This window comes from Rhipicephalus sanguineus, chromosome 8, assembly GCF_013339695.2.
Source record: "Rhipicephalus sanguineus isolate Rsan-2018 chromosome 8, BIME_Rsan_1.4, whole genome shotgun sequence".
In the NCBI taxonomy this organism is placed as follows: Eukaryota; Metazoa; Arthropoda; class Arachnida; order Ixodida; family Ixodidae; genus Rhipicephalus; species Rhipicephalus sanguineus.
This window is the reverse complement of record NC_051183.1, coordinates 49,386,807-49,398,908: the sequence shown is the minus strand read 5'-3', so window position 1 is coordinate 49,398,908 and position 12,102 is coordinate 49,386,807. Positions and strand designations below refer to the sequence as shown.

General features: G+C 42.9%; 1 protein-coding gene across 1 annotated transcript; it reads right to left on the bottom strand.

Moving 5' to 3' along the window:
* Positions 1 to 1,114: 1,114 nt before the first annotated feature.
* LOC125759650 (proclotting enzyme-like) lies at positions 1,115 to 8,522 on the bottom strand. Its single transcript, XM_049418673.1, has 7 exons — positions 8,424 to 8,522; positions 7,169 to 7,242; positions 5,951 to 6,048; positions 5,209 to 5,350; positions 3,505 to 3,619; positions 2,473 to 2,612; positions 1,115 to 1,452 (listed from the first exon to the last, which is right to left on the bottom strand). The coding sequence occupies exons 2-7, from the start codon at positions 7,169 to 7,171 to the stop codon at positions 1,255 to 1,257; spliced, it is 696 nt and encodes a 231-aa protein (XP_049274630.1). The 5' UTR covers positions 7,172 to 7,242; positions 8,424 to 8,522; the 3' UTR covers positions 1,115 to 1,254.
* Positions 8,523 to 12,102: the final 3,580 nt, after the last annotated feature.

Here is a 12,102-nt window from a genome sequence, read left to right as displayed (position 1 = left end):
TATTGACCTGCTTCGCAGGTCATTGTATGGCGGGGAATCGCTTTGTGTTTGAACGCAAAACAAACAAAGAAGGGGCGGACTTCGAAAAGCGCCAACTTAGACTATTTGCGAAATGGGCGTTGATAAATTGACCGACGGTGTTTGCGAACGCGAGGAGGGCGCGCTGCTAGCGATGTCAACTTTTAGAGAAGACAAAGCGGGCGTGTTGGCAGACGCTTGCAGCGTGATAGCGGATAACTGCTTTTGTAGAAGGCAATGCCTGAATTTGTAAGTTCACGGCGCTTCAACGGTTACCTTCATTATCGAGTCAAATCTAGCCTACTTGTTTAAGCGGCCGCTGATTATTTCCTGCTTGAGAGAACACGAGGCCGCTGACGAAGGTCTCATTGAGTGCGTTTACAGACATTGGCAAGTATGAAATTATCGTTTGCTATAAATTAAGCCACTGAAGTTAATATGACATGGTCATTACAATGCACTGAACCAGGTTTTTTTCGCAGATCTATTCGTGCGTATTAGCGAGAGCCTCATGGGAAGTGGCGACATGTGTGTAAATATGATTGTTAATGTAAATAGGGAGTGCTTGGAGGTTATTCCAAGAGTAAGCTGCATAAAACATTGTCCACGATGACCTCTTTTCAAATTAGATGTCTGTAATAGGAGAAAAACACACGCGTGTGTGTGTGTAAAATTTATACTTTGGGCGGCGCGGTGTCTCGGGCTATCTAACTTCACCAATAAAGTGTTTAGTTTCGGTACTGCCTGTATATCAAGAATACTTCATTGCGACTTAACGTTAATATTCGGCGTTGGCGTTTCTTCGAAAGAAGCACAGTTAATTTACGCTCATTTTGGTGAGATTATTACGTAGTGCAACTGACACTCTTTCTTGCCTCATTCAAATGGCCGCTCTGCACAGAAATTTGCACTTCCTTGTTTTAGTGACAACACCGGAGAAAATAAAATTTTGAGACAAACAGTAACTCAAGTTCTCAGGAGGCACTTAAATGAAGACTGTTTTCACACAGTGGCTGCTGCCAGATTCAACTAAGCAGCGTATATTTGTTCCTCAACCGACCCACGCATTAAACTGAAAACGCTCATAAAGTTACGGGGGCAAGAAACTTTATTAGACTTTAGATGCAGAAAGGAAACGAAGGAATAAGAAGACACTTCGAAATGCCCTGTGAGAACATTTACTTCAGTGTCATATGTGATCCCTATAGCCCTAAGAAATCAACCATTTAGTAATCGTTAGTCTTCGCCACGTGGATACAGGATGAGCCACGTGCCGTACAGTACGTTGTCGAGTATCCATGGCACCAACGCATCGAGCCGTGTGTAGACGCCCGGAACATCCTCGTCTGCACAGCCTGCGCCGTACGAGACGATACCCACTTGCAAGAAGCGCCGGTTGTTGGCCCGTGCAATGGCCGGTCCTCCGGAATCGCCCTTTGTTGACAAAATTGGGAGCAAGAAAAATAATTGTTGATCATTACAGACGTTATCGAAGCGAAGGCTTGGTTGGCGTGAGAAGGTGAAATAGATTAAGAGAATAGTGTAAAGCCACAGACACGCTTCACATGCACAGTCACCCAAATTATTGACAGTCGTTGATGGGTATTCTATGATAAGTCAATCTTACTCACATTGCTGTATTGAGGCTGTTTCAGCAGATATATGTTTTAGTAAAAATATTTAGGAGCCCATGACTTACCAGGAAAGGGGGGCCGGGCAAGCGAAGTTGGCGTGTGCGTGCCTGACGTATTGCTTTTCTTTCTTTCTTTCTTTCTTTCTTTCTTTCTTTCTTTCTTTCTTTCTTTCTTTCTTTCTTTCTTTCTTTCTTTCTTTCTTTCTTTCTTTCTTTCTTTCTTTCTTTCTTTCTTTCTTTCTTTCTTTCTTTCTTTCTTTCTTTCTTTCCATAGCATTGCGCAGTACCACTACCTGGTACGTAGAAGTGCCAGGTTTGGTTAACACCGCATTCTTAAAATCCGTGTTCCAACTTTTAGGTGATGATACAACCAAATAAGCAAATAAATAAAGCGATCAACGTGCACGGTAGGCAAGCACTATTACATTTCTGAATTTTTCGATGATTTTAGGTGTTTACATAGCATATTGAAAATGTTTAGGGCAGATTACTGTAACAGTTAACACGCAAAAAGGCAAGCTTGAGGTTAAGACTACGTTATTCTGTGATGAAGGTGTGTCATACAGTGATTCTTGTGTGGGTGAAGGGTTGTATATCTGCTCGTTGACTCGCGACATTTGTGTGTGCCCATTTGACAATATTATTTTGCTGCGATGCCGGAGACGAGTTCGGTAAACATTTCCAATATCATCAGATCAATCATTGAATCGATGAATGAAGAGAGTGTGAACTAACTTTTACACGTTGTTTTTAAGAAGCAAGCTGTTGTCTTGGTGATTTATAAGGAATAAATATAACGAATGATCAATGTTGCTGCTTACCTCGCAGGCGTCCGTTGTGTATTCGTGTGCGCAGAACTGCAGCGTCGTGTTGTAGCCGTTACTGGCGAATTTTCGCATGCATACCTCGTCCGACATGACACGCAAACTAGTATAGTACAGAAGCTTCTGCGATGGTCCAACTGCAAAGCATATACACAGCTATAAACATGACTGTTCTAGCAAAAGCCGACTAGTAAACAAAATGTTTTGTCAGAAACACTCCAATTGGAAAATGTAATGTAGTGCAGAGAATCGTTGAACAGAGAATGCCGTTGGAGTCCGCTTTTCTACATGAGGGCTTGTCTTCGTCAGATCAGCAATTGTCAGCATTTGTAGAGTCATTAAGAATGCCTTGCTCATCTTCCCTCAGACCCAAAAGTGGACGTGGGGAAGAGCAAGCTTGTGCGCAAAGAAGGGAAAGAAAGAAGGGGAGGAGGACGCTATTGGTGATAGGTTGGTGTGACCAATTGCTCCAGCCTCCGCGACTTCGACAGTCTCCTCAATAGTAGTAGGAACAGGGTGGAACAGGCCTTTAGTAGATCCTTTGGAAGTTTTACAGATATATTTCCGTTATTGGTGGCATCGTAGTTTTCCGAAGAACTACATTACAATGTTGGCTGCAAGCGAAAATTTGAATTTTATGGTAAGCATGGTTATAAAACTGCAACTGGTCCTGGTTGTGTGCCTACGACATCGAATAGAATACATTCGATATAACTGGCACACAAGTGCTGCCAGTAGCACTTTAGCTTGCTCTCAAAGTGGTCTTTTCCTAACCGTGCTTACCACCTGATGATGAAAGTGAAGTAAGACAGAAAGCAATATCTGTCCAAGTATCCGTAAAATAGAGCCTCACATGCAGTTACGTTGAACGGACTAACTTTCATTATTATTGACGACACATTCTGTGATTTGTGATCGCGAAGTCTCAATTTCTTATTGGTATTTTATCCATATAAAATAGACTACATAAAAATTTGAGCCTGTATTAGGGTTCTATAAAATAGAGTTAGCACTCATAAAGACTCCTACATTGCTTGAGACGGCCCCAGCCAGCCACTCGTACATGCTTGTGAAAAATGTCGACGGGTTCAAGAGAGATGCAGATAGGGCGTGTTCTCGTCGTGAACGTGAAGGGCCGTTCTACCTGCAATTTGTCATACAAAATACCTTGAAAGAACGACAAAGATAATACGAAATTCGCTTCCTAGATGATTATTAAATCGTACAATATTATAAACAAACATATTTTGCAAAATTGTAGAAAGCTTGCCTTGAGCAGAACGCAGGCACATAGGCTTTCTTTTTCATAATTGTACGTCGCTTCGTTTCTGATGAGAATGTTTCGGTGCGTGTGGTTGTACAGCCTACTCCTTGTTTGAGTTTCAGCGTTGTTGCTAAAGATATATCCATTTGAAGGATGCAGCATACTTCTTACTTCTACCAACGTGAGACATAGCCCTTATTGTGGAACAATAACATCAACACATACGCCCGCTTCTTGTCAGTCTTTTCAAGGCACGGGGCATGTGCTTAATAATCACGTGGCGATATGTATCTCAGTCTGTCAACCCTTCGAAAACTAAATGTCAATGTAACGGATAGTATCATATGATATACATATGGTTATCACCAAGGATCGGATTTTAGGCAAATGCCTATTTTCTTCCTTGCACTACTATCATGCCATTTTGATATATGAGCATGAATCAGAGATTGAGAAGGGTTTTTAGGGTGTTAATATAGTGCCTATAAATGCCTATTTTTGGAGTTCGTGCCTAGGTGCTCGCAAATGCCTATAAATGCCTATTTTCAAAATTGACGCTCATATAAACACTATTTAGCCTCAAATTTCGCTCCCGGGTGCAGTTGACTGCAAGGTATTATGGGGTTCAACCTAGCCCTCTAGTTCAACCAACACTCAGAAACAATCGCTAGTAGCAGTGAAGTGGCACACGCCGGCGAGAATTTGCCACCGCGCTGACATGGCGCGCGCGGTTGGCGAATACTAAACCGCGGAGAGCCGTCTGCGGTAAGAAGAGTGAAGAGCAAAAAATGAAAATGTGAAATGCACGCTGCTTTTGTTTTGTTTGTGTTCACTGCAGTAGTGTAGACAGAAATTTTTTCCGAGGGGGAGGGGCATTCAACCATACTTTATGTATGTTCGTGCGTGCGTTGGTATGTGCGCGTTTATATATACACCCCCTACCCCTTCCCCGCCTGGCTACGCCAGTGGTTCACTGCCAGGGGAGAAATTGGTTCTACGCGATTAAACCCGGCCAACAGGAGGAATCTTTTCCTTGTCTTTTAGCGATCTGGCTATCTGCTCCTGCTCTGCCCTTCTCAGTAATGCCGAAAAGACACGCAGGAGTGTGTTGATTCGACAGAGCACACATGAATCACCGTGTAGAACACGTGGGAGGCCGTGTTCTGCAAACCGTGCGGCACCAAGGACAATTGCACGGCTATGTTCAAGTGTTGGCGCCTTTGTGACATCTTAAGCCATAAGATTTTTGTTTTCCTGTCGTAGATAGAGGTCGCCCACGTCTTCGTTGGAAATTATTTGCCTTTATGTGAAAGTTTCTTGAGCCAATATTTACGATATTGGAGGCCTAAGACGTTGTGTTGCCTGCCTAATTTGGGCGCCTAAAACGAGCTTTTTTAGCCCCTAAAAATGCGGCCTCTACTTATCCCAGCTAATCAAAAATGCTTACCACCTTTAAAAAATAGCCTTACCCGAAGTAGAGCGATGTCATTGACAAAAGTGGTTTCGTCGAAGTCTGGGTGCACCTTCATTCGATCCACTCTCCAGAATTCGCCGTCAAATTTTTCTGTACTATTGTAGTAGGCCACAATTCTTGTAGGATACGTGTCGTTCCTGGGTGTGGAATGGCAACGCAACCATAATCTTTTACTTCTTTTTTGCTTTCAATGGTAGTAATGTCAGTGGAATTATTTGGACATCAGAAGAGAGGCGGATGCATAAGAAATTTATATTAAAAAGTATCAAGGACGATATGGTGTGCAACTGCTCCAGTGGCAACTAACAAAGGAGTCATTCCAGTAATATGGGCAGTAACTAGTATTTTGTGATGATGCTTTTTTCGATGCTGATGCTTTTTTATGCTGTTCCCACTTGGCTGGCCGTTAGAGCGATGGTACGCCCGCATTACCAACGGTATCAGCCGGCCGTGAGTGGTGGACGATTAGAGTAGCATCACTACAAAATACCGGCGAAATGGACAGTCTTTCTGCAGCAGTTGTCTACTGCGAGTCTTGTTAAATCTATGCTCACCGAAACATAATAGGCTTAAAACGTTAGGACGGGAGGGAAGTTGAGCAGCAAATAGGCAAATGATAAACCATGACATTTAGATTTTTTAGAGGTATTTACTCCCGCAGGCTTTCACCAATAATCTGCTTTACGGGTAAAGGATTTCTTTATAGAATATGCACAAATAACAACAGTTTCACTCACTGCTTGATGCAATGCGCCGCCGTGAGGATGTTCCTTTGAGTTAGAATAGTACCAGAACATGTCGTGTATTTGCCGTTTGTCTTTACTGCCAAAAATACCTGTAGAAATAAACAAATTTATGAAAGTAATAGGTATGTACACTTAGAATCTGAAACTTTTATGTCAATGGTTGCAGAAATGCCGGCATTTGCGCGCTAGGCTATACCAATGAAATAAAACAAGACTAAGGTACACAGCAAGGTTTACACGTAATTGTGGCCCGCAGAGTCGCAAACTTTGTTTTACAATGAAAGCGCCCAGCTGTAAGGTATATATACGCATTAAGAAAAATTATGTATGTTGCCAAAACATGACGAAGTACAATTAACACAACTGTGGTTTCATCCGCAAATGCGTAGAGGTGGCGACATTGTCTACAATCGCTTGTTTGTGTCTTCAGTATTCGAGCTTCCCACGTTCTGATGAAAATACGAAAGTTTCAGCGTAAGTAACTGACTACGAAAGTGAGTAACTTTTACATTCCTCAGGCTTTTTCTGGAGAAATGCGGTAGTTTAGACAGATATCTACATACTATGGCTTTCAAGAAAGTCACTAGAAATTGATTCCTACACGCAAACACACATTGATAATCTGAATAAACACATGATGGCCAGCGCAAACAAGACACAGGACTAGAAGAAAATACACGACCCGAGCACTTACAACTGAATGTTTAATGTAAAAGCATGGAATATTAAAACTGAGCTAAATAAAACAGTCTTGGTGGTGAGGCGCAGAAACCAGCGCACCCGAGAAGTTGGGGAAGCGCTTGAATTAACAAAAAGCGAAGGCAAGCGCGTGAACCATCCATAGATTGCTCTCACCGATACTGAAGTGTTGTTCTTGTGACATGCGCAATTGTAAGCTGCCATGACAGATAAATTTTTAAAATTTCTTTGGTGCTTCTTCACTGCCTCCCTTCTTGTTTAAATATTTCATGTTTTTGTGGTAAACTTTGAGTTGTTGAGCAGCGCTTGTGCAGAGTACATTCTTCTAGTCCATGATAAACAGAAGGGCGCGATAACACGGTACACAAGGAAGAAGATGGACACGGGACGACGCGCTTCTTCTAACATTCTTCTAGTCCTTTGTCTTATTTGGGCTGGCCATCATTTGTATACTCCAACGCGTCCAATTTGCTACACTGTCTAAATAAATCTTTTCAGAACGAAATTTACCATCCAAGGCAGCTGATTTCGTGTTGCGAGAAGGCCATTGACGATCCTTGCTGTGGGACCAGCTTTTCCGCACTCTGTTTTGAACCGTCATAAGAGTGATTAGGACAAGAAAAGAAACTAAAAAACTAATGAGTGTGACGTAAGTTTGACGTAAGCATGTAAGTATTGAAACAGCAGTGACATCTGCTGAAAACGAGCTACAAGCAAAATCTAACAGTCTTTTTCTACATTTTTGCTGCTTAGAAGCCTATGATAAAATCACCATGCTAGCAACATCACCAAATTTTATAACTACTGCTGCACCTACTAAATCCCTGTCACCTTCCTAATTTCGCTCTTGATGTGCTTCTTGGAGCGTTCAGATGAGCGCGTTGATTACAGTGAGCTGTATGGTTTCAGCTCCAAGTCTCCCATGCTGGCACAATATTTTATCTTCATTCGTTTTTCACAACTTCAGGCACAAAATTCAAGTTTTAATGAAAAAATATTCAGATTAGTTTCTGTATTGCGATGCTGAATTTGAAATTCTCTAGCACTAGAGCGAATAATGCTCGGTATAAATGAGTTGCAAACACATTTGCCGCAGAGATGTAGCGCATTTTAGTTGCACCACTTAAAGGGACACTAAATAGAAAAAGGATTTTTCTCAGATGAGTAAGTTACTATTTCGCAATTCTAAACTGAACACGCTTGCCGCGAGAAGACGTTTGGTAAGTGCGAAAACACGTAAAAAGAAAATACGGGTGGCGACGCCATGTTAGAAATCCCACACCAAACGCCGTGGCGTCATAAATTTTCATGACCTCTACTAGGCCCTGCGTAGTTCATAATCGGTAAATATGAAGTACGTTGGCCTCTGAGCGCGCTGGAGATTTAACATATCAAGTTTAAGGAAATTTCGTTCAGCCAATGTTGCCAAAATACAACAAATACACTCTGTAATCCGTGGCGTCACGCGTGGAGATTTCGGCGTGAAATTTAAGAATGAAACTTTTACATTGATTTCTTGCTCCATTAATAAACCTATGATGGTTAAACTAACGACATTATTGTTTTGAAAGTACACTTTATCAATCTAAACAAATGCATTTTTTGAGTTTAGTGTCTCTTTAACAGTTGAAGTACTATTCCGTAAAGAGTGAAATTGAGAGATGCCACGAATTGTTGAAAAACGCACAAGTGGCCGAGTAACATTCATCTGCACTGCGAAACCATCGTTAAAGTTAGGGAAAATGTAGTATGATCAAAAACTCACCATCAGAATTTATCGAGAGTTCGCCATTAGGAAACTGAAAGCCGATGCGTGTGGCTGTTACTCCTTGAAGAAGGTAAAACAGATGAAACAATACATGCGTGACTACGTGTGGCTATAGGGAGGTGTCACTGCGACCTTATAAATGACTTAGAAGTATTAGAAATATCGAATACGCATAATCTCACTCACCCTCGAAGAGTGGAATGATACCACAACGTAAAGCATCATTGACCAAGATATAAGAACGTTTGTAAGGAAACGCAAAGCACTCTTCTGCGTCATGCCTGGCAGTCGCCTATTTAGCAATCATTTGTGGGAGCACATCTCAGAATACGCTTTGGAAGTCTAAGTATATGCAAGAGAAAACATATTGCCGAGGTGGTAAAGGAAAATGTTTTGAGCACTTCACAAGTGCTACGTCTTTGTTCAGCTAAGTCATAAAAGCGACTATTAAAATAAGAAACACGTGCGATCGGGCTGTTGAACGCTTTAGATGAGGTTTTCTAAAGTCTGCGCTCGCAGGCAAATTTGTTTTAAAAGCAACACAACTATTATGACCCTCCAGAGCATATGTTCTTAGTCTGATAGCAAATGCGGAAACAAAGACTCACAGGGTTCCTTACGCATTCACCTAAGACGACTCGAAGGCGAAATCCATCTTCTTTTTCTTCGCAGGAGATGTATTGATCCTAGCTGATATATGACCTTGACAAGAGTAGAATTTTAAGACAGTTGGTGATGCATATTTGATAAGTTGAAGCACAACAGACAGGACAAAGAACGCGAGACAGACGGGACGAGTGCTGAATACGAACTGCGAATATTTATTCGAAAACATCGCCGCAGCTAGACAGCGCATGCGCACGAGACCCTGAAAAAACAGCACTAAAAGCAGAAGCAGAGGCGAAAAACCGATATATGAGACAAGGACTAAAATTTATCGAATACGGCTCTGAAGGAAATAAATAGTACGCAACAAGCAAGGTACTGGCATTGCAGTAATAAAAACACTTTTAGAGTTAAACGCTCAATGCAGTAAGAGTGAGGATGCCGTTGTTTTGTTTCGTAACGCTGGGGTGAGGCCCGCAGCCAAGAATTTTTTTCAAGGTGGGGGGGGGGGGGGGCACTTGCTGAAAATCTTGACTATTTGAGAAGAACAACTACTTTATTATTTATTTTTTGTAAAAACATTTCTGGAGGGGGGGGGGAAGGCTAGCCCCCACCCCCCCCCCATCCCCGGCTGCGGGACTGGCTGGGGTGATCAACGCTTGGTGAAACACCATTGCTAAAATCACGCGAGGTGCTCAGGCGTCACGACTTCTGGGTATGTGGGCCAGGATAACACCTCGCTTGAGACAGAATGACCACTGTACTTCGCTTGATTTCGAATGCGCTTGACATTAAAATTTGCGCTAACACGAGAAGTCAGGTTAATATATGGGGTTATAGTTCTACGTGTCAAAACCACGATATGATTATGACGCGCGCCGTAGTTGAAGGCTCCTGAAATTTCGTCTACCTGGGGTAAGCCTAAATATAAGACACGGGCCTCTAGCATTACGCCTCCATCGAAATGCGCCCGTCACGGCCGGGTTCGAAGCCCCGTCTTTCGGGTCAGCAGCCGAGCACGTAACCATTGTGTCAACGTGGTGGCCACAAACACCAGAGAAGCGAGTAACGTTGAGTTAACTGTTCCTTATTGGAGCAGTGCCTGCAGCGAACGATCATCAGGACTTTTTGGCGCTAGTAACACTAAACAATGTGCGTGTGGAAACAAAGTATTGAGAAAATTCGACCTTGCATTTAAACGCTTCATTTTTGTAGTCAAATACGATATCTCTTCCTTCGCCACTTAATAATACTTGAGTAAAAGCTCTTGTTACTCAGTGAGCAAATATGTACGCAGTTTTCACTTGTTTGAATAAAGCTCATTTTGATTTGACCGGGTTTGATTGGAATTCATATCTGATGCTATAATGTCGTCATAAGACCATAATATCTTTATTATTAGTTGAGCGAAACCCTGTTGGACTCACAAATTATGGTTTATATAAATTGTTCGAACACGCGTGATTCGGCCATGTTCGGCCGAAGGCTCCGTAGACGTGGTGACGGGTGGTTCAGGAGTCTCCATTTGCCGAGCACGGCTGGCGATGGAAGCGATAAGGTAAGCTAGGGCTCCCAGGAGAACCATCAACAGGAGTGACCTGAAAATGAACAAGCGACTGGACGCGCTTGTTCCTCGGTGCAGCTTGAAGTGTACGGCCATGGAGCCCTGTTCAAATCCCCAAGGGTTACCTGCATAGCGAAAGATACCGAAACGTTAACAACGTATTTATATAAAAAAATGAAAATCGGATATGACAAAAGTAATAACAACACAGTAACGCTGTTTTATCGTATGAAAAAAAAATGGTTACAATAATTGCGTTGTAGTATGGAGAGGGAGCAATGGCGTTTACTGGCCGCCCACTCTTTGAGTCAATACGGCTCAGCGTGACCGCGCTCCGCGGAGCGCAGGCGCATCTGGCGCAGCCGGGCACCGAAGCGAAGCGACGCAGGCGCACAGGAATTCATGGGGGGTGTTTCGCGTCATCTGCTACAGCTGCTACGACGCTGGAGTGCGCCACTCTTCTTTCGCTGTAGTACGGCAAGACCAGCCCGCTCTTGTGCGCCTGCGCGACTTGGTTTCGGTGCGCGGCCGCGCCGGGTGCACCGGCGCTCCGCGGAGTGCTGCCACGCTGAGCCGTGTTCACCCTATGAGTGGACGACATTACAGTGTGTGCATGTACAGGCACGCGTGCCGATGATACCATGTAAAATTAAGTTGCAGGGGGAGGACAAAATTTTGCGCAACTTGCGCGTAGGCCCATTTTGAACTGTTACACACTACGTCAATTCTCTGGAGATGGGGGAAGCGAAGGGAGGACCTATTTTAATTTGCTCTTAATTGTGTCTGTGGTGAATTAAACTGGATTGCCTCCGAAAAGCCGATGAGTGAGTTTGCATAAGAATTTGATGCGAGTCACGTGGTGGCCTAGCTGCTCTCCTTTGTGTGAGTGGCGGATAGCGATCTTTACAACAAAATTACTGACGTGTGGCCACCTACACGGCCTATCTTCATTTATTTTTGTTTTGCCATAGACAGACGGGTTTTGTATTATGTAGTTTTTACACAAGGCTCCCGAAAAAGGGTTGACGTCAACAAGGTAAACAGCCCGTCTATACCAGAAAAACACAATTACGTTTTGACGAGTGCCTTTCGCGGCCTCTTGAATGCGAGTTGTCCTCTGAAACTAACCCTTAAAAACTGAGGCAGACCTAACCAATTAGATACCAAAATTGTGTTCAGAAAAATCATTTGGTTTGCCCAACACAACTACACTTCCTATCTTTTCACTAGCCAACAGTTTACCGCAATGTTCTTAAAGCTATAGGTTTACATTACATGAAATACGTAGCGCATTTTATTTCAGCTTTACCATAAACCATTTGCTGGCCATTCTCTTCGGAACCCATAGTTTCGAGGAAAACTACCATACAGTGCTTATTTTATTTTCAAAAGAACGAAAAGGCAGTGTAAGATACTGTCAGCGGTATGCATACAATTCCTGTTAAACAATGTTTAGAACCTAGATTTACACCTTTCTCAAACTTAAGGACATCCGTAGTTTCAATT

Coding starts and splice junctions, on each gene's coding strand:
- LOC125759650 (XM_049418673.1), bottom strand. Junction 5,351..5,950: donor GCGGCGCATTGCATCAAGCA/GTGAGTGAAACT, acceptor TTCCACACCCAG/GAACGACACGTATCCTACAA. Junction 3,620..5,208: donor ATGACATCGCTCTACTTCGG/GTAAGGCTATTT, acceptor GACAAATTGCAG/GTAGAACGGCCCTTCACGTT.